The sequence below is a fragment of the Antechinus flavipes genome, chromosome 3 (assembly GCF_016432865.1).
Source record: "Antechinus flavipes isolate AdamAnt ecotype Samford, QLD, Australia chromosome 3, AdamAnt_v2, whole genome shotgun sequence".
NCBI classification, from domain to species: Eukaryota; Metazoa; Chordata; class Mammalia; order Dasyuromorphia; family Dasyuridae; genus Antechinus; species Antechinus flavipes.
This window is the reverse complement of record NC_067400.1, coordinates 566,446,299-566,466,715: the sequence shown is the minus strand read 5'-3', so window position 1 is coordinate 566,466,715 and position 20,417 is coordinate 566,446,299. Positions and strand designations below refer to the sequence as shown.

The 20,417-nt window shown below is 38.3% G+C and overlaps 1 protein-coding gene across 1 annotated transcript in view; it reads right to left on the bottom strand.

The window, feature by feature from the left end:
* RLF (RLF zinc finger) overlaps nucleotides 1-14,902 on the bottom strand; it is a 98,685-nt gene extending 83,783 nt beyond the window's left edge. The window contains exon 1 of the mRNA XM_051987772.1: nucleotides 12,316-14,902. Within this exon, the coding sequence (XP_051843732.1) occupies nucleotides 12,316-12,519 (204 nt within the window). The 5' untranslated portion in view covers nucleotides 12,520-14,902. The remainder of the gene's footprint in view (nucleotides 1-12,315) is intronic.
* Nucleotides 14,903-20,417: the final 5,515 nt, after the last annotated feature.

Sequence of the window (20,417 nt, the reverse complement as noted above, 5' to 3'; positions counted from 1 at the left end):
AGTGGGAATACCTAGTGTAAAACAGTTGTGCCTAACTCAAAAAGAAATGGATATTGACTTTACTTTCATTTATTTATTTAATTAATCAATTAGTTTACTATTTCCTTAATGACGGCTAGAATACTGGAATTCTAATCAGAAACAAAGATTCCAATCTCATCTGTAACACAGAGTATTTTACAGGACAATAAACAAGTCATTCAACTTCCATCTGCTCATCAGTTAAATGAGAATATTGGTTGCCTCTACTTTAGGTTACTCTGAGATTAAAATGAGATGATACTTTGTAAATTCTATAGATTTTTTTTGTCCTCAGTAATTCTTCAAAGGGGTTCTAAAATGTTGTTTCTTTAGGAACTTTAAACTTATCTCCCCTAATATAGAACATTAAATATAGTTGATGTTTATTATTATTGTCAATTTCTCTGCCAAAAAAGAGTCAAGAGTGAAAAGGAATTCTTTCAGTTCTTAACATTCTATATCCATCTTCTTCCCTCAAGCCTCCATCACAAGCACTCCCTCTTTCTACACTTGCCCACTTTAATGAAAACAGAGGTCATTCTCTTCTCTGTTAACACATTCAAAACCTCTCTACATCACCTTCTTTTTTGTTTCTCTTTGTCCTAGTGTCAGACGAAGAAATAGCCCTTCTCCTTGCCAAGGTCAACCCTGTTACTTGTACACCTCCAGTTTCCTTCAGTTTACTTGCCCCACCTGCTTCTTGGATCCCTTTCTGGGATCTCAGATCTTTCTGTATTTACCTACTACCTCTTTCTTTGACGTTAATGTGTCTCCAGTCTCCTCTATCAGTTAAGAACAAAGAACCTTGACCTTCTCATTAGTAGAAAAATTACTGGACAAAGTCTTCCATCCTCTTTACCTTATACGTCTTTACAATCTCCATTCCCATCTCTACCATTATTTCCCCCAAATTACCAGTGATCTCAAACTGGTATTATCTCATCTTTTCAGTCTTCATCCTTCTCTGTAGTAGTTGATACTGCTCACCATCCTGCATATTCTTTGCTCCTTCAGCTTTAGAGACATTGCACTATCCTGATTCTCCATTCAATGGCTCCTCAAGTATCGTTTGCTAGATCATCATGTATTAGTCCCCACTGGAAAACTGGGTATCCACAGGCTGTCGTAAGCCCTCTTCTCACTTTCTACACTCTCCCTCTTGATAATTTCATCAATTCCCATGAGTTCAATTATAATCTCCATGCAGATGACGCCCAAATCCATATTTACCTAATATAATCTCCTTGTTTAGAGCCAATTCCCACACTCAATTGTCTAAAGAAAAACCTCTTTTCTGAACATTCCAAAGACATTTCAAAATCAACATGTACAAAATGAAAGTAGTGAATAAAATGCTGCATTACGGAATCAAGAAGATCTAGTCAAATAGCAAGCTTACTTAGGTACCACGCATTATATTAACAAAAAGCAAAAAACCATCTGTCTTCAAACTATGTAAAATCAAGGATACATGGAGAAAATGAGGGAAAGTCTCAGAAAGAAGACACTAAAATTAAGGTGGATAGAACAGGAAGGCAGAAATGAGGAATGAGTGGTCACTGAAAATGGATCGAGTTGGCAAAAACAATTTCTTGAGCAAGGAACAACATGGCAGACACTATCACTAGATCAGTGATTACAGGGAGTAAGGTGTTAACAAAGATGAAAAAGGACTTTATATCTGATGCTGGAAGTAACAGGGAGCCATTGGTGGGAGAGGGTTCTGGGCTTTAGAAACATCAATTTAACAGCTGAGTGAAATATAAACTGGAGTGGGGAGCGATCAGAAAGGGAGACAAACTAATAGGTTATATAATTGCAAATAGTACAGGTATTCAAGTCAGTTCCCAAAGGTTAAATTAATATCTCTACATAGATGACCCTCAGATCTGGATCTATCCCTAACCTACAACACATCCTTTTGGACATCTCAAATAGCATATTCTGTGGACCACTTAAACTTGTCATGTCTAAAAGATGAACTCATTATCTATCTCCCTCTCACTCAACTTTAACTTCACTATCGCTATGGAAGACATTACTACTTTTCCCAGTCTCCCAGGCTTGCTGTCATCCTCATTTGTCAATCCCCATTTATGAAGGCTTCCAAGATCAAATTTTGTTTAGCATTTAAAGCCCTTTAAAATTCCCCCTTCTTAACATTTCCAATGTTTTTTACATTTTACTGTTTTCCAAGTTAAAAAAAAAAAATCCATTTCCTAATTCAATACCTTTTCATTGGCTCTCTTACATCCTCAGAATTCTCACCTCTTACCTTCCTGTCTTCCTTCAAGACACCTCAGAGTCCTACCTTCTGCAAAAGGACTTTTCCTTTCTCACAATCTCCCCATTGCTAGCACCTTAACTCTGAGATTTCTCTCATATATACTGTATAAATTTTAAGGACAATTTTTTGCATGTTGTCTCTCTCATAAAAATATGAGGTCTTTGAAAGCAGGTACAGTATTTGTCTTTTTGGTAGCCCCAGCCTTTAGAACACTATCTACAATTATTTTACCACTTACTGTCTTTTTCAAATCTAATCTCAGAAGCCTGCTATCTGTGTGACCCTTGAGCAAGTCACAATTTCACTTAGCCTTAGTTTCTTCACATGTAAAATCAAGATAAAATATGTGAAAAATGCTGCAAATTTTTATATCTGTGAATTATTAATTTCACCCCATTTCACACTGGAATTATTCTTTATTCTTTCCTCCCATTCGCTTTACTCAATAGTACTTATTAAATGCCTATAAATGTCAGACACCGTGGATATAAAAACAAAAATGTCCCTACATTTAAGGACAGTTATGAATAAGGGATATCCTATTAAGTTTCCTAATCAGTAAAATGGAGTTAACAGCCTGTATTTCCCAAAGTTGCAGTGAGATCATATGAGATCATATTTATTAAGTACTTACTTAGGCTAATCCATGGCATTATGCACTTTATAAAAATCTCATTTGATGTTCATAACAACTTTGGGAAGTAGATACTATTATGCCTATCTTAAAGTTGAAGAAACTAAGACAGACTGGTGAACTTTTACCAGATCAACAGCCAGCAAATGTCTAAGGCTGAATCTAAACTGAATCTTCCTGAAGTCAGGTCCTTTTTCTATCCACTGCAATACTTAAAAATTACCTTAGGCTTTTTTTTTTTCTTCCAACTTTCGGCTTTCAGGGAGAAGACAAGGGAGTGACGGTAAAGTACTTAAATCTTTAAATATATCTAATGTGGGGATTATTTTTTTTTTAAGCCTGACTAAGAATAATTGTTTGAATGATTTGGTTTGATTTGGTTTCCAATGGGGAAAGGGTGAAAGGAACAGAAAAAGAAGGGAGGGTTAAGAGACATAATTTGCACATGCGGAGCTTAAAATGCCCATGGAACACTCAGGTGGAAATATGCACTAGATAGCAAATAATAATTCAGGAATATTAGCACAGAATACATAGTTCTGAGAAACATTGTGGATAGAATTAATAATAGTTTCAATCATTTGTCTGGTCTTATGTATTCTACTTTTTTAACATTTCTCAGTCAATAAGCATTTAATAAGTACATACTATATGCCAGGCACCGTGCTAAGCATTGGGGATACAAAAAGAAGCAAAAGACAGGTCCTGTTCTCAAAAAGCTCTTAATCTCTCAGGATAGACAACATGTAAACAAATACATATGCAATGTTATATACAGGATAAATAGAAAATTAATGGAGGAAAAGCCCTGAACTCTCCTCTCTACTCATAATGCCATCATTATAGTTCAGACCTTTTTCCACTTTTCACTCAGACTTGAAGAGCAGGTTCCTAATTGACCTTTATGGATTCAGTATCTTCCCTACAATTCATCATCTACACAGATGTCAAAAAGGTCTTCCTAAATCACAAATTAACTATGATACCAAGTTCAAGATCAATGGCCCCCTATTACTTCTACAATGAAATAAAAACTCATTAGAGTTTAGCATTTAAAGAACTTGAAAATGTGGATATAGATTATCTTTCCACATTTACTTCGTATTTTCTCACTTTCACCCAAAATGGCCTACCTCTAATTAATCCTCCCCCCCCCCCCCAAACTCAGCCTGGCCTCTATTTGTTTACACAAGCACGCCATCATACTCCTATACCTGTATTATACACTAGCTACCTTTGCTCTCCCACAGATGCCTGGCATCACAGTGTAGAATGTTGAACTTGGAAGTCAAAAATGTGTTTGATTCTCACCTCCAACACTCACACTTGGTTATGCTGGCCAAGTCACTCAACTCTCTGCTTTAGTTTCCCGATCTGTAAAATGGAGCTAATAATAGCACCCACAGCAACTGACAGGAGAGGTGAGAAAACAAATGTCTGTAAACATTTACATTTGTAAATTGTAAAGTTTCATTTGTAAAATGTTTTGTAAACCTCAAAGTACTATATAAATGCTAGCTATTATCAGAATCCTTAGCTTTCTCATTTCTAGTCATATGAAAGTGCCCTAAAAATCACTATTGATTAGAGAAATACAAATTAAGACAACTCCAAGGTACCACTTCACACCTCTCAAATTGGCCCAGATGACAGAAAAGATAATCATAAATATTGGAAGAGATGTGGGAAAAGTGGGGCACTAATACATTGTTGGTGGAGTGGTGAAATGACCCAAACATCCTGAAGAGTAATTTGGAACTATGCCCAAAGGGCTATAAAACCATGCATCTCTCTATTGGATCTGTATCCCTAAGAGTTCATAAAAGAGGGAAAAAGACTCATATATGTAAAAGTGTTTGTAACAGTTCTTTTAGTCGTGACAAAGGAAGAGGAAATTGAGCGGATAGATACCCCTCGGTTGGGGAATGGCTGAATAAGTTATGATATATGAATGTAATGGAATATTATTGTTCTACAAGAAATGATGAACAAGATGATTCAGAGGCCTGGAGAGACTTACACTAGCTGACACTAACAAGATTATGTGATGATCAATTGTGATGGACTTGGCTCTTTTCAATAATAAAGTGATTCAAGGCAATTCCAATAGACTTGTGATGAAAAGTGTCATCTGCATCCAGAGAGAGAACTATGGAGACTGAATGTGGATCAAAGTATAGTACTTTCACCTTTTTTTTGGTGGTGGTTGTTTGGCTTGGATTTTTTTCCCCGTCTTGTGTTTTTTTCCCTTTTGATCTGATTTTTTTGGGGGTGTGTGCATCATAATGAATATGCAAATGTTTAGAAGAATTGCAAATGTTTAACCTATATAGGATTGCTTGCTGTCTTGGGGGATTGGGGAGAGAAAAACCTGGAACACAAGCTTTTGCAAACATGAATGTTTAAAACTACCTTTGTTGCATTTGGAAAAATAAAATACTATTTTAAAAAAAGGAATCCTTAACTTTCTCACCAGCTTCAGCTCAGGAGATCCCTCTTAAAGAAGGCACTAAGTCCCTATTTTGCAGATGAGAGAACCGATGCTTAGAATCCCAGGAATGACTGGTGCAAAGTGAATTAGCTATTTAGTAAAGTTATGGAAGAGTTATCACGGTTTCAATCTAAGCAAAGGATACAGCTCAAAAGAAATCTTACATACTCCAGCTGATTTAGCTGTGTGGCCCAAGAGTTAGAAAATACTATATAATTCACAAATTGCTTATAGTTATAAGCAATTATTTAATTGTGCCACATATTCCATTCACTTTCAGTTTAGGTGCCAACCACAATTAATGAAGGTGCTTATCTTCTGTAATAGCACACCACTTCCTGAGGGCTTCAAGACTGTCCAGATTTAAAGATTATAAGGTGATACTGTTGTAAGATTATAGAAAAATAAACATTTTGAAACTTTCTACTACTGAAAATGCATTAATTGTGGGAGGAAGAGAAAACAACCAAGTTACTGAAAAACACAACTTGTGGGCCTCAAGCAAAGGACATATTTTAATAACTGATAAATAAACTGAGTTAAATTAAAAGTTAAAATTCACAATAGGTTCACTTTATATAATAAGGTTCCAAATTATGTCCCAAGTGCCACAAAGTCCTTATTAGGCCTGTCCAAATTAACAAGGCTTTATTGTACTAATTAGTTTGACATTCAAGCAATAGATTCATAAGTAAGCAAGCTCTGAAATCTAATACCAACTTTATAGCAAACTACTACAGCATAAGAATGCTGAAAAAAGCCTTGGGGTGACAAATGAGCACCCTGTTTTACAGGAAACAAGAGGTGGCAGGGATAAAGAAAGGTGTCCCTAAGGTTTCCTAGTAGAGATAAAGACAAAGGAGAAAATGGAACTAAACCTAGACCACCAATGGTTTCAAACTCTTAGCTCCAGAACAATGACAAACTTTCAGGGATTAAAAACTATAATTAGAATTCAGATGAGGTACATGAGAGAACACAAGTACTATATCAAACTTAGGCTTTAGGGTCAAAATGCTAAATGAAAATTTAGTCATGTATAAACTATAAAAAAGCACAAGCCAGAGTGTCTTGGAAGCAACTCTATCTATCTTCATCTACTGATAACCTTTCAGGACAAAGAAGCATGTGATAGATGCGTGACCAAAGCTCTACATTTAATGCAGGTATCTGTTGCCTTCACTTTATTCCAGCAACAATCTGACAAACATTAAGCACCTATTCTTCTATACCTTCAATTCTTTGCATCCAAAACCCACTTTTCTCCTTTCCTTACTGAGAATGGCAATAATTTCCAAAAGTTTCAATATGTGCAAATATGTACCCAATGGATAAAGTCAGAAAATTACTAGCACCAGCAGCCTGTAAACAAAAGATGAAGGGAAGTTAAAGGGAACTAACTCCTCAAAGAATTTTAAGAGCAGTCTGCTAAGAATTTTAAATCCATAGTCTTATTTCCTTTAACAACATAAACTTTAAAACAAATTCCTTAAAATACATGCCAAGGCAGATATGTATTTGCTACACATTTTAAAGATGCAGGGGGAAAAGTAGAATTTTTAAGGGAAAAGTATTTTAGAGAAAACTGAAATGAACATATGCAAAAACTTTTAAAGCATTTTTCTGCTTAGTATAGTTCTTAAAATAACTCCATACTTTCATATGAAAGATTAGTCCAAATTATTAACAAAAATGTAAATTAAAACTTCTGAGGTTTTATCTCAGTAATAAAGAAGTCTGAAAAATGGACAACGATGAAAGTAAGTCAATGTTTGGGAAGAGCTTGAAAAAAAAAGACAAACACACTAATACACTGTTGATGGAGCTGTGAATTGATCCAATCATCAATATGGAAAACAATTTCTAGAAATGTTAAAAACTTTTGCCTCAAAAGATCTCATTACTAGAAACACTTTTTAAGAAGGTTAAAAAAAAAGTTCCACATATATATATATATACTAAAATAGTCACAGCATCACTTTTTGTGAAGCAAAGAACTGAAAACAGTGACAGATGATTGGGGAACAAGTAATGAAGTAACATTACTCTATAAATAAGGCAAATATTCAGAAAATCATGGGGATACATATGAACTAAAGCAGAATGAAAAAAGCAGAACTAGAAAAATGATAAACCCAATAATGGAGAGAAATAAAGGAAACAGTATGCTGGATAATTAGAAACAAGTTTGGCTCGAGTGAAAAAGTTATCTTCTTTTCTTTAGTTGCTGAAGCTATGGATATAAAATACTGAGTATCCTTACTATTATGGTGTTGGTTAGGTAAGCTACTTTTAAGAAATCTTTTTTCTAATAAAGGATAGTTCACTCAGAAAGGATGTATTTGGAAATGAATGGAATGAAAAAAAAAAATATCAAAGGTTTTTCAAGTCAAATCTATAGCCTAGTATTCAAGGTGTCTGGCTCCCCTATAGTGTTGTAGTCATATTTGATTACATTATTCCTTTCACATTCTATATTCCTGACAAACTAATGCAAACTTATCTCTAACTTCTTCATATCTCTTTCTCAAAACCCTTAGAATTTATGTCGAACACTCCTCTCACTTCAAAAGGATTTCATTTTCAATGCAAAATATCAAAACCCTTCCTTTTCTTCAAATGTCAACTCCTTCAATTATCAATTGCTCTGCCTTAATGAAGCTTTCCTGACTTTACCCAACTCATAAGTGTTTGCTCTTAAGACATTCAGCCTGATAAGAACAGCACAGCTAAAAAAAAGACTGGTTTGAAGGGCAAGTTTACCTAATTGCTCAGAGTCTCAGTTTCCTCATCTATAATAAAGGGATGATGTCAGTAATATCTACTTCACAGCTTTAGATCAAAAAAGTCATTATTATATTTAGTGATGATAATAATAATGATGTTTTCTTCCCTTGGTATAAACTCCTCAAGGACTGGGAATGTAGCATTATTCACCTTTGAATGAAAAGTGTGAATATTAGTAGGTATTTAATTATGATAACACTTAAATTAAATTTGCTTTCCTAAATCAGAATTCAAAGGATATTAGGGCATTTGGTATGTTTGTATTTATACTTGGTATGTTAAAGGATAGTTTTTACTCAGGCAATAGCTAATTACCAAGTAAATTTACTTTTTTTTATTTTATTTTAACAGAGGACAATAAGTAACTGAGCTTTTAAAGAATAAAAGAAGCATCTTAATTTTTAATCAATCTGCACAGAAACTTTTAAAAACAGAATGTAAAAATTATTCCTACTATAATAAAAAAAAAAAAAAAAATAGGTTACTATGTTTTTAGTCGTGTGTGTTCTGAATTTGGAGCCAAAAAATTCAAGTTTGGGTATCAGTTCTATAATTTCTGATTATGTTTCATTAGACCAGTCCCCTTACCTGAGAGTTTCTTCAGAACAAGTATTATTTCCTTCTTTTACCAAAAAAAAAAAAAAAAAAAAAAAAAGTGTCACACTGGCTTGCGTAAATAATAAATTGGATAATATGTGCAATGAGGTCGTGTCCTATGAGATGCAAGTAATGGATAAGAGATTTACACCTCAAACAGAAAGATTATTCTAAACTTTACCTCAGACTTATATGGGTTCATTCATACACCTGGAATGCTCTCCCTCCTTATCTCTCAACCTTCTAATTTTCATCAAGACTCAGCACAGAATCCACTTTCAAAAAAAAAGAGGACTTTCCCCAGTGTTTTAACCCATGGGCCATTTCTTTGGGATTATCTTCCATTTATAATGTGTATTTGTTTGCAGGGTGTTCTCTCAATTAGAATGGGAGCTTCTGAGTTCTGGAACAGGTTTCTGCCTAAATACTCTCAGGGATTAATATATATGGTAGTTAGGGCTTACCAAATTCCAACTGATTAATTTATGACTGGACAAATCACTTCACACAGTACCCCTAGGCAATTTTCAAGGGCTATCAAAATTGCAGAATGGGGAAGGGGGCACCTCCAAATTCACTAATTACACTCTTTTGTCTAACTTGTATCATTTTCAGCTGGTTTTTGCTGTTCCTGAGGCTTTATTTTTTCCATTTTCATCTCTAAGAACTTCTTGAAAATTGAAACTTTTCCCAAATGAAGAGCTTCTATATTCTTCCACATGTTCATTTATTTTTCAATGAGTTGCAGTGTTTCCAAATGCCAACTTGCTCCTTTCACATGCTGCAGAAGAGAAAGCAATCTGAGCAATGGGAGAAAATCAAGCATCAGAGTCTGGGTTGAAGAAGGATTCTATCTCCATCTTATTATATATGTGCCTGTCAGGACCACAGATTATATCAAATATCTTTTTTTTCCCCATATCAAATATCTAAAGAAGTTTAATATCGTACAGTTTGAAAAGGATTTCAAGAAATTTTAAATCTATAGTAATATATTTTAAAGGCAGGCAGGACACTCATATTTCTGCATGCAGACAATCTAGAATCCAAAAGACCTCCAGCACCAGAAAAATGACAACAAAATTCTTCCTGGGTTTTTTTTTTTCCGTAATCTACTTTATTTTTCGCCCATTCTATTCATGGAAGCAAAGAAATACTTTGATACTGAAAAGAAATAGTTCACCTTATCTAGACCTCTAGAAAGCAATCTTTTAAGACAAAAATCTGCCTGTTGCATAATTTATATAATTCTGGGATAATAAAAACTGAATAAGACCTTATCTTGAATATGTTAGTTGTCACTCTAAATGTAATCTAAAATTTTTCATGAAAAAAGAATTTTAAAAGAGTCCTTGACTAAAGTGAAATTGAAAAAAAAAATTATGAAGTTATGTCTTTACATATCTAAGTGGTAGTACCAAAAGTTCAAAGCAAGATAAAAATGTATTTACCAAGCACCTAGATACAAAAGTATAACCATTGTCCTGACCCTCCAAAAGCTTATAATCTAATGTGCATTTATTCTAAAAATATGTATATTATATGAGTAGAGAATAATTGCAGACCATTATTTTAAAGTACACAAGAGTAAACATTAAAAATACAAGAGAAGCACGAGAAGACATAACTGATGCAAAGTGAAATACTCAGAAAAAGGAAAATGACAACTACTGCCACAATGTAAATGAAAAAAAAAAAGGGAACTGAACCCTGTATAATCATAATTGCCAAGCTTGCCCCCCAAAAATACGAGAATGTATTACTGTTCCTTTACCAAGGTGAGAGCCCTATGGATGTTATATATGGCTAGTCTGGACTGATGTGATGAATAATTGCTCCTTTCCCTTTATTCTGGGTCAATGGGGATATCTTTCTAGGTGAAGAGAGATACTTTGGGAAATGAAGATAGTGTAAAAACAAGAGATGTGAAAAAACTTTTTAAGTGCATGAGAATATCTTACACACCCCTTTCCAATAAAGGGTCTAGAACCCTAATCATTTTAAAGTATTTTTTAGGGGCAGTTGGGTGGTACAGTGTAGATAAGTTCCAGCCTGAAATCAGCAAGAATATTCCTTACTTCAAATCTAACCCTCAGACAATTCCTAGCTTTGAGACACTGAGCAAATCTTTTCATCCTATTTGCCTCCGTTTCCTCATCTGTAAAAAGTGATTAAGTAGGAAACAGCAACCCACATTAGTATTTTTGCCAAGAAAACCCCAAATGGTATTATCAAGAGTTGAATTCCATTAAAAACAATTTTTAAGGAGGTGCTTTGAGGACAAAATTTGAATTCAGCAAAGTGAAACTGTAAAAAAATTCATAACCATTCAGTGATTTTGGCACTTTTAGTATCTGGCATTTGTACTCATAGAGAAAAATCATAAAGAGATTAACCAAAAATGACATGTAAAATTCTGGGAAAATTTACTTTTAAAACCCAGATTATTCAGTTAAACCCTTAGCACTCTAAGAAAAACAAAGCAGCATTAAGTTTGCAATCTAAGAACACACAGGAGTCTTACAGCACAGGTGGCTCAAAGTTATGCTATAGGATGGGAAGGAAATCGGCAGGAATTAAAATATTCACAACAATAATTTATATTTGCACAGCTCTTCAATTTTCAAGGGGCTTTCAGGGACAAAAAGAAAAGCTTCCTGCACATTTGCAAAGTAGTTTAACCATCCACAATAGTGAAAATTTGAGAACAAGATGCAGAAAAAAGCTAATTTAGCCAAGCCCACCTTTTCAGAACCACTAAATAACTAAGACTCAGGATGGCTACTAAACTAGTCTATATTCCTCCACCCCCTGTAATTTCAAACCACAAGGGAAAAGAGAGCTAAATGAATGCCTTAAAACGCAAATAAAAATTTCGTTCCAAAATCGCTTAATGAGACATGTATAGACCACCTTTCAAGGACTTGCTGTCAGCTGAAGAGTGAGGAAGGTAAGACATTTATTTAAGACACCAGACACCTTGAACCGAGCCAAATCGCTTCGTAAGGCGCTGCCCTGCCAGAGCAGAGATCTGCAGCGATCTCCTCCAAGTGTGGCAGCATCCCCCACAGGGACAAGAAAGTGTCGCTTCGGGCAAACCCAGTCAGGTGGGGGCACTGCCCAATCTTGGCTGTGTGGGTCGGACGAGGGTTGGTGGGGAAAGGATGGTCCCTCCCTCGCCCCGTGAGATGCTACGGTATCGTGGGGCGGGGAACACGCGTGGGGAGGCTCCCCTCTTCGCCCAGATCGGACACCAACAATAGGGCCCCCGAGGCCTCCCGCGACCGATACCAAGCGAGATTTCCCCCGCCCTGGGAGCTCCCGAGCGCCTTTCCTCTCCCGGGGCAGGCCTTCCCTCGCCGAAGCCCGAAACTCCACAGGCCAGCCCCGGCCTGGTCTGGCCCACCCCACGCAGACTGGCGGCCCAGCTCCGGCCTCGAGGCCGCCCGCGCCCCCGCGGCCCAGCCTCGGAGGGGTGCGGGCCCATCAGCCCCTCACCTGGCAGAAGCTCCGGCAGTAGACGCGCGACGAGCCCTCCGACACTTCCTGCTCGCGAAGCTCAGTCTCCAGCTGCCACAGGCGCGACCAGAGGCCCGGAGGCCCCAACGCGGGCGATGCCGGGCGGCGGCTGCGGGCCCCGGCTCCCGACCCGGCCCCGGCCGGGGCTCCAGAGGCAGCGGCGTCTCCCTTCCCGTCCGCCATCTTCCCACGGCCCAGCGGCGCGTAGGCAACCGAGACACGTGACGTACTTCTCAGCGGCACCGCCCCCCTCCCGCTCCCTTCACAGCCCCCGCCCCGCGATGATGTTTAAGTCCTGCGACAAAGGGCGCGCGTTTGATGACATAACGATAGGCGTCTAGGAAAGCCCCAACCTACGAAGACTACGTGCTCTTCGTTTCCCCTCCCAACCAAGCCTACGCGGCGCCATAGCAACAAATACGGCCACGCCCCTCTTGCACTTCCACTACTCTCCCTTCCTAGAAGCTTCCTAGACAATACTCTGCTCTCCGTTTCCCCAAAATTGCTGTCTCTACTTGCTCTTTCTCTATAGCAACAAGCTGATCAGACTCTCCCCTCTTCAGGACTACTCTCGGATCAAGATCTAGCCCTGGCCTCTAAAGGAAGCCCGAAGAAATGGTCTCGCTCATACTCGCAAAGAGAAACCTTGGAAAGGGCTTCTACGGACCTTGCCAAGGATCCCACATCTTCCCCTAAAGAACCCCAGCAACAATATCCGCACCCTAACCCCTTCTCTCCGTCAGAGAACTGGGAGCGACTTTCGCTAACAGCGGTGACACTCTGAGAACTATCCTACCCCTTATCCTCCTGCTGCGGCACCCTAGTAACGGCCCCACCCTTCCCCCCCATGGCGACCCCTTAGTAACGGTCTGGCTCCGCCCCACTTCCCCGTCATGGCGGCACCCGTAATGACCCCGCCCCTATCCCCCTCCCCGTTCCAGTTCCCCTTATCGGCCCCGCCCCCTCCCCCCGTGACGACGCGCTGGTAACGACCCCGCCCCTTTCCTCCATCCTGGAAATGCCCGGTAATGTCTATGCTCTGTCTCTTGGTGGGGTTCGGGTTACCTGCCCAGTCCCTTGCCCTCCCATGGCGACGCCCCTGAAACAATCTGGTCCCCTAGTAATAGTCCCGCCTTCTGCTCAATTAACTTTCCTGGGTCCTAGCCCTCCCCTCCAAGATGGCCTAAAATTAGCGAAGTCCTAGTAAAAACTCCGCCCCTACTCCCGTGACTCGCCGGTTAACAACCCCCATTCCCTGACCCTCCAAGGAGGTGTCCTAGAGACGGCCCCACTCCCTGCCTCCTCATTTCTCCCCCCCGATAATGGCTCCTTCCCCCGTTCCCCATGGCAACATCCTAGTATCGGCCTCACTCAGTGGAAAAGCCCTAAAAACCCCAACCCAAGGCAGTGCCCTAAAACTAACTTCTTTATTCCCCCATACCCCATCTCCTGCCCCATGGCCCACCCCCCACCTCCACGATATTCTAGTGACAGCCCCGCCTCCTGAATCACGGCCCAGCCTCCTGACCTCTGAGTGCCCTAGTTACGGCCCCGCCCCCTTCGTGGCCGGCTCCCTGCTCCCAGGAGCTGCCCTAGCAATGGCCCTTCCCCTTGCCCTTCGCCCTCTCTCATGTCCGCAGGCGGTGCCCTAGCTACGCCCCCGCCCCTTGCCCCTACCCCCTGCAGTGCTCACCTCCCCTTATCTGCTATCCCCTACCACTAATACTCTAGGTAATGACCAGTCAGGGATCTCCCGCCTAGCCGTCGCCCTGGCAACGTTCCTTCCCTCTTCCCTTCTCCCTCCTCCTTCTTCCCTCTTCTCCAATCCTGCGGAAGGGGTGGGTAGGGGAGGAGAAAGAAAGGGCAGGAGGCCACCCACGGCCAGCACCATCACCACCTCCAGCACTACCACCACCACTACCCACCACCAGCACCCCCCCACACCACCAGCGCCCACCATGACCACCACTACCCACCATCACCTCATAGTCCTGGTAGGCTTTCTTCCTCCCTCCCAGAACACCGAATCCTCAGAATCCCAGAGTAGACCCTTCCGTTTAGAAAGCCTTGTCCTTTCTTTCATTAAGACACTTAGTGACCCCTCTGCATCCTCCTTTTTCATTTCTCACCCCTGCCTCAGTCCTCTAAGCTCTTCATACCCACAGATTTCAGAGCTGATAAGATGCTTAGAAAATTACTAAGGCCAGCCCATTTTGCAGCTGAGGAAACTGAGGCACAGAGAGGGAGCTGGACTTGAAGTCAATTCAATCAAAAAACCACATATTTGTCCAAAAAGCTCAGTGTTTTGGCAGAAAATATATATGAGCCCTGGCCTCATGGAGCTTAAGGCCTAGGAAATCACAGGACATAGAACTGAAAGGAAGCTTAGATAATTTACAAGACTTATACAAATTACCCGTGGAGCCAAGGAGTTTGTATTATCCAAACATTGTATGTAAATATTACCACTCCTCACATACATGCACACATTGCTTGGACCAGTAGAAGTTAATAAATGGTTTTTAAATAGAATTCAACTCCATAAGGATAGGAAAACAGGCCAAGAGAAGGGTGGAGATTTCTCCAAGATCGTAGAATATCAAAGACAGAAGACACTAGTCCCACCCTCTGGTTTCACAGCAAGGTGAAAAAGGTGGTTCAGAGGGAAGGGGAGGGAACTTGTCAAAGGATCCTCTGCTAAGGTTCATGAGCTCCAGATCAAGGCTCTGGTCTACTTTCCCACGTTGTGTTTAGCCGGGCAAGGCCACGGGCAATTGAGGCTGGCTGGAATCTACGTGGCTCTTGGACAGTAGTGAGGAGACAATCAGTAAGCCAAGATGGCAAGCTAACCCATTAGGTGATGTAAACGCAAGACTACCCACATCGTAGAATAATGGATAGCTCCAGTTTAAAAACTATTATGATCTGAAGGCCTTTTTAATACGGTATACTCAAGCCATCTTAAATGAATAGAATATTATTTTCCTGTTAGAAACTAGGAATTTAGAAAAAAATATGGACTTAAGTGATCTGATGGTACACAGTGAAGAAAGCAGAATCAAGAAAAATGAAAATACCCGAAACTGGCTCAACTCATTTTATAGGCAATAATCAATTTTTTCCAGAAGACACACACACACACACACACACACACACACACACACACACACACATATAGATTAAATCTCTATCCTCCTCCTTAGAAGGGAAATGAATTATGGATGTTCAAAGTTGCATAGGGCTAACTGACATAGTGTATGGATTAGCTTAACTAGTCATATGGGAAAGCAGTATTGAAGAATGGCAATTGGAAATCACTGGCATAAAAATCAAATATTTCATCATAAATTTTTTAAAACTTTATATTCCAGAAGCTAGCAGAAAAAATAAAGAGGAAAGGAGGGATGGGAGAATGTTGAAGGTAAAATTGACAGAATTTCAAATTTTAATACTCTAGAACATTTTTATCTTTTTACCTAATTTATTATGTTGTTATCCCATATCAGCTCTGAAAGAAAAATTAAAATGTTTTGTACTTGGATGTTTTGTACTTTAGTTCAATAGGATTTGAGACCAAAAACCATTGATGCAGTTTTGAAAAGGGGAAGGAGTCAAAAGACTAAAGACTTGTGTGAGTTTCACATCAGCTTCTAGCAAAATTTTAGAATATATTATTAGGGGGTGGTTTTATTAGCTTTTAGAAAGGGAAGTAGTGATTATTTCTAAGAGCCAGGCCTGGTTTCATCAAGAACAGGAAATGCTAGACTAACTTCATTTTTTAGTAGAGTTGCTAGACTGATTGATCAGGAATGATGTAAACAAAGTATGTCTGGATTTTGGCAGTCTCTCATATTCTTATGGACAAGATGGAGAAATGGTTTATACAATAGTTGTGGGAACTTAGAATTGGTTCAATGATCATCCCTAAAGGATGATGATGAATAGATGAATGAAAGAAAAAGGGAGGAAAAGTAATTCTCCAGTGCTAATTATTTTTCAAGCACCTAGTTAAACTCAGAGTAGATAAATAGAAAAGCAAGACAATCCCTGCTCTTAAAGAGCTCACATTGTAAAAAATAATAATAATAATAGGACTCATCTCTGAGGCAGATAATCAGATACTATGACATGAAATATTCTTATTTACTTACCTCCTCACCTACTTAAAATGATCAGTAGGGTGCAACACCAGAGCATCTTCATGTATCAATAAAACTATATCCATTTTGATAAGTTATTTGCCAAGGCTCCATCGAAGAATAGTGAGAATGCTCTTTTATAGGTCTTCAGTAGCTTTAGTAACTGTATTGGGGGAGAATTTGAAACATTCGCAGGGATGGGTGTCTAGTTGGATCTCTACAGGGATTTCTCCCCTGAAAACTGGTGGCAGAGGCTGTGCTTGAAGCAAGGGTTGAGATCATGTCTCTTCCCAGGCCTCTTAGACAAAGAGTTATAAAGCTGTCTCTACCTATGTCTGAAAAAAAAAATTAGTAGGGGCAGCTAGGTGGATAGAGCACCAGAACTGAAGTTCAAATCAGGCCTCAGATATTTCCTGGCTGTGTGATCCTGGGCAAGTCACTTAGCCTCAAATGCCTCAGGAGAAAAAAAAAATATGGTGATAATGATCTGATCTTTTCTTCTTTGCTCCCCCTTCCCACATGCTTCCTCAATTTAGAGCTCTCCAGTATCAGAAAACCAATAGTGTGTATATGGGTATCCCATTTCTTAGAGAAAACACTAATCTTGTTGCTTTTTCAAATTTTAATACTCTAGAACATTTTTACCTTTTTACCTAATTTATTATGTTGTTATCCCATATCAGCTCTGAAAGAAAAATTAAAATGTTTTGTACTTGGTTTATTTTTCTTATATTGTTTTCTTTTATATTAATATCTTCAGGGCTGTTGAAGGACAAAATCTGGCTTTCGTAGTTACCAGATAAAATTAACCAGTGCTCCTTGTAGATGTTCTTGTTTTCCAGCTGCTTTCTTTAGGTGGCAAATCATTAAGATGTGTAATTTTATTGTGAGGAAACAAATTATGTTTTATAACTAGTAAGAAGTGAATAGTGGCTCCAAGAACTTATTTACTTAGTAACTCAGAGATGTTTCAGTATTAATCTATTAATTGATATGGTATTACAAAATCTTCATAGTTCACCTGCCCTGCTTATAGAAATTTGCTATGAAATCTTGGATAAGGCGGAACATAGTTCTAACAGTGTCAAGATTGTTCCCTCATGGGTACAAACTGACCTGACATAAGTGATGATAGGGAAAAAACTCCCTTAGCTCTATTAGATTCTAGGCAAGAATCTTAGTTAACATAACCACACAGCAAACTTCAAAATGATTCACAGGATGTCATAGTCAGAATTAACCAGGTGGGAAATTTTCATAATGGGAATCTAAGTATGCTTATGCTCTTTTCCTGCCATCTAGGGCAACTTTTATGGATATAATTGAATGGATATAATCCTAAAGTCACTGGGTTGATAGGATCTTGTAAAGGCCAATTTGGAAGACTGTGAGCCAGCAGATATAAAAAGGTTTTTTTATTAATTTCAGAAGAATCTTTCCTCCAAGTGGCTAGATCAGGGGATTTAAAAATTGGTAGGGTCTTAAAGATATATTTCTTGTCTGGTAAGAAGAATCAATCTTGGAGAGAAAAGATATCCCTCATGTTCAAAAGAAATTAAATCTACTATAGTTTAAAAAAAAAAAAAAAGTAAAATGGAAGAGAAGTTGTGAAAAGAGAAATCAAAGAGGTAGAAAACATAAAAGGTTAAAGAAGAGTAGGTTAAAGAAGGAGTGGTGGGTATCCCAACAAACCAGTAATATATTTGGTAGGGGTAATTTTGTTCAATGGTCAAATTTCAATTAATAAAATTATTAATAACCAAATAACCAAAAAGTGCCAAACTTAGGTCAGATAAAATTTAGATCAGAATAATTTATCAGCAAATCTTTTTGTGATTTGCTCTTTTAGCATACTGGGCTGAACCAGGAATTTCTCCTGGTCACAAAATATGAGTTTTTCTAGGAGGTTTCACTTGGTTATTGTTATTCATCCTTCATTCTCAAAGAGGACCAATGACAACAGGAGTATGTTGTCTTGACTTGTGTTTGAATCGGATTTGAGTAAGGCAGAGCTGTGCAAAGTTTTCTGTCTCATTCTTTCCTCCAGACTCAGTGGCAAGACAAAGATCAAGAGGACCTTCATTTTGGTATGCTATTACTGCATCCCATCAATTCCTCTACTTATAAAAGGGATTCCCTTAAGAGATTCACTTGTCTATAATAATGATTCTCTTCCCTATAGAAAGAATGCCAGGAATTAACTCATACCTAAGGAATTCCCTAATTGATAGAATTGATGAAACTCCTAGTCTATAGTAGGTATGGATTCTTCTGTCCTACTCATAGAAGGAATGGATTTTTTTTTTCTTTACCCATAACAGGAATAGTACCAACTGTATTTTCTCTAAGGGATCAGAAGTTTACTTACTCAAGAAATTTGAGATTGAGCTCTAGGAAGACTCCAATCTCTGGGTCAGTCCTCCCTGAGTGTGCTCAAGATATTTCTTCAAAGAGTCTCAGGGATTAGAGTCCCTCTCTTGTTTTCTTTTTTCTTTTTTTGCTAGGCAAATGGGATTATGTGACTTGCCCAAGGTCACACAATGTTAAGTGTCTGAGGTGGCATTTGAATCCACTCTATGGCTGGTGGTCTATCCACTGCACCATCAAGCTGCCCCTGGAGTCCCTCTGCTGAACTCTTTTTTTGCGTCACAGATCTCTTCAGCAGTCTAAAGAATATGAACCTTTTCTTTTTATGTTATTTTAAAACAAAATAAAATATGCAGAATTATAAACAAAAGAAAAATTAAGTTTGTATCATAGGTTAAGAACTCGTGTTAAAATTTGCAAAGTATTTTCCTTATAATATCACTGAAATACATGGTGAAAATATTATTGTTCCCATTTTACATTCTGTGGTCACATAGCAAGTGTAGGATTATTTGATATATGTATCCTGATTCCAGTTCCAGGACTCTCTCTACACTGCACTACTCTAAGCTAAACACGGTACAAGATTTTCATCACAAGATTGGTCACAGGGTAATGATTTTTTTTTTCTTGGCAGAGATTGAGAAAGAAGAGTCACTCCTTGTGAATAGAGTTGCTATGGATAGTGATGGAGGGATTTGGCACTCAAATGGAAGAAATCATAGAAACATTAAGGATACGACTTACTAACACAGATGTTCTTATGACTCAGGCTCTCAGTCTCTCTGCTTTGAAAATATGAACAAAAGTTACTTCAGATGTAGCTGTTAACTGTCACAAGGATGCTTTTTTCTGATCTCATATCTAACAACTTTGGAATAGCATTGCATGAAATTGTGCTTTGAAACTTATTCCATTATTTATGCTCTAAAAGTCATGCTTTCCCAGCTTAAGAGCTTGAAGGAACATTAATGATCATGTAGTTAATCTGGGGGGATCCATGAATCCACTTTTTTAGGCGGATATCAAAGTAAATGTTCAGCTTAAAAATTATTTATGAATAGCAAATATATTCTTTTCTTACTTTTCAATAGTATTTTTATTTTCCCAATTATATGTAAAGATAATTTTCATCATTTTGTGAGATTTCAAAATTTTTTATGAGTTTCAAATTTTTTCTTTCTCCCTTAACTCCCCCCTCCCCAAGATAGCAAGCAATCTGATATTGGTTAAATATGTGCAATCATTTTAAACATCTTTCCATATTAGTCATGTTGTGAAAGAAAAATCAGAACAAAAGGGAAAAACCATGAGGGGAAAAAAAGGTGAAAATACTATGCTTCAATCCTCATTCAATCTCCATAGTTCTCTCTCTGCATATGGATGGCACTTTCAATCCCAAACATGAACTTACTTTTTAATAACTATTTCAATATAATTGGTTTTCTTTATGATGATATATAATAATTTTATGCATCTAAAAACATGATTCTGAAAAAGGAGGTCCATAAGTTTCACCATACTGCTAGAGGGCTCCATTGCACAAAAAAAGGTCAAGAATCTCTAAATTTTAAC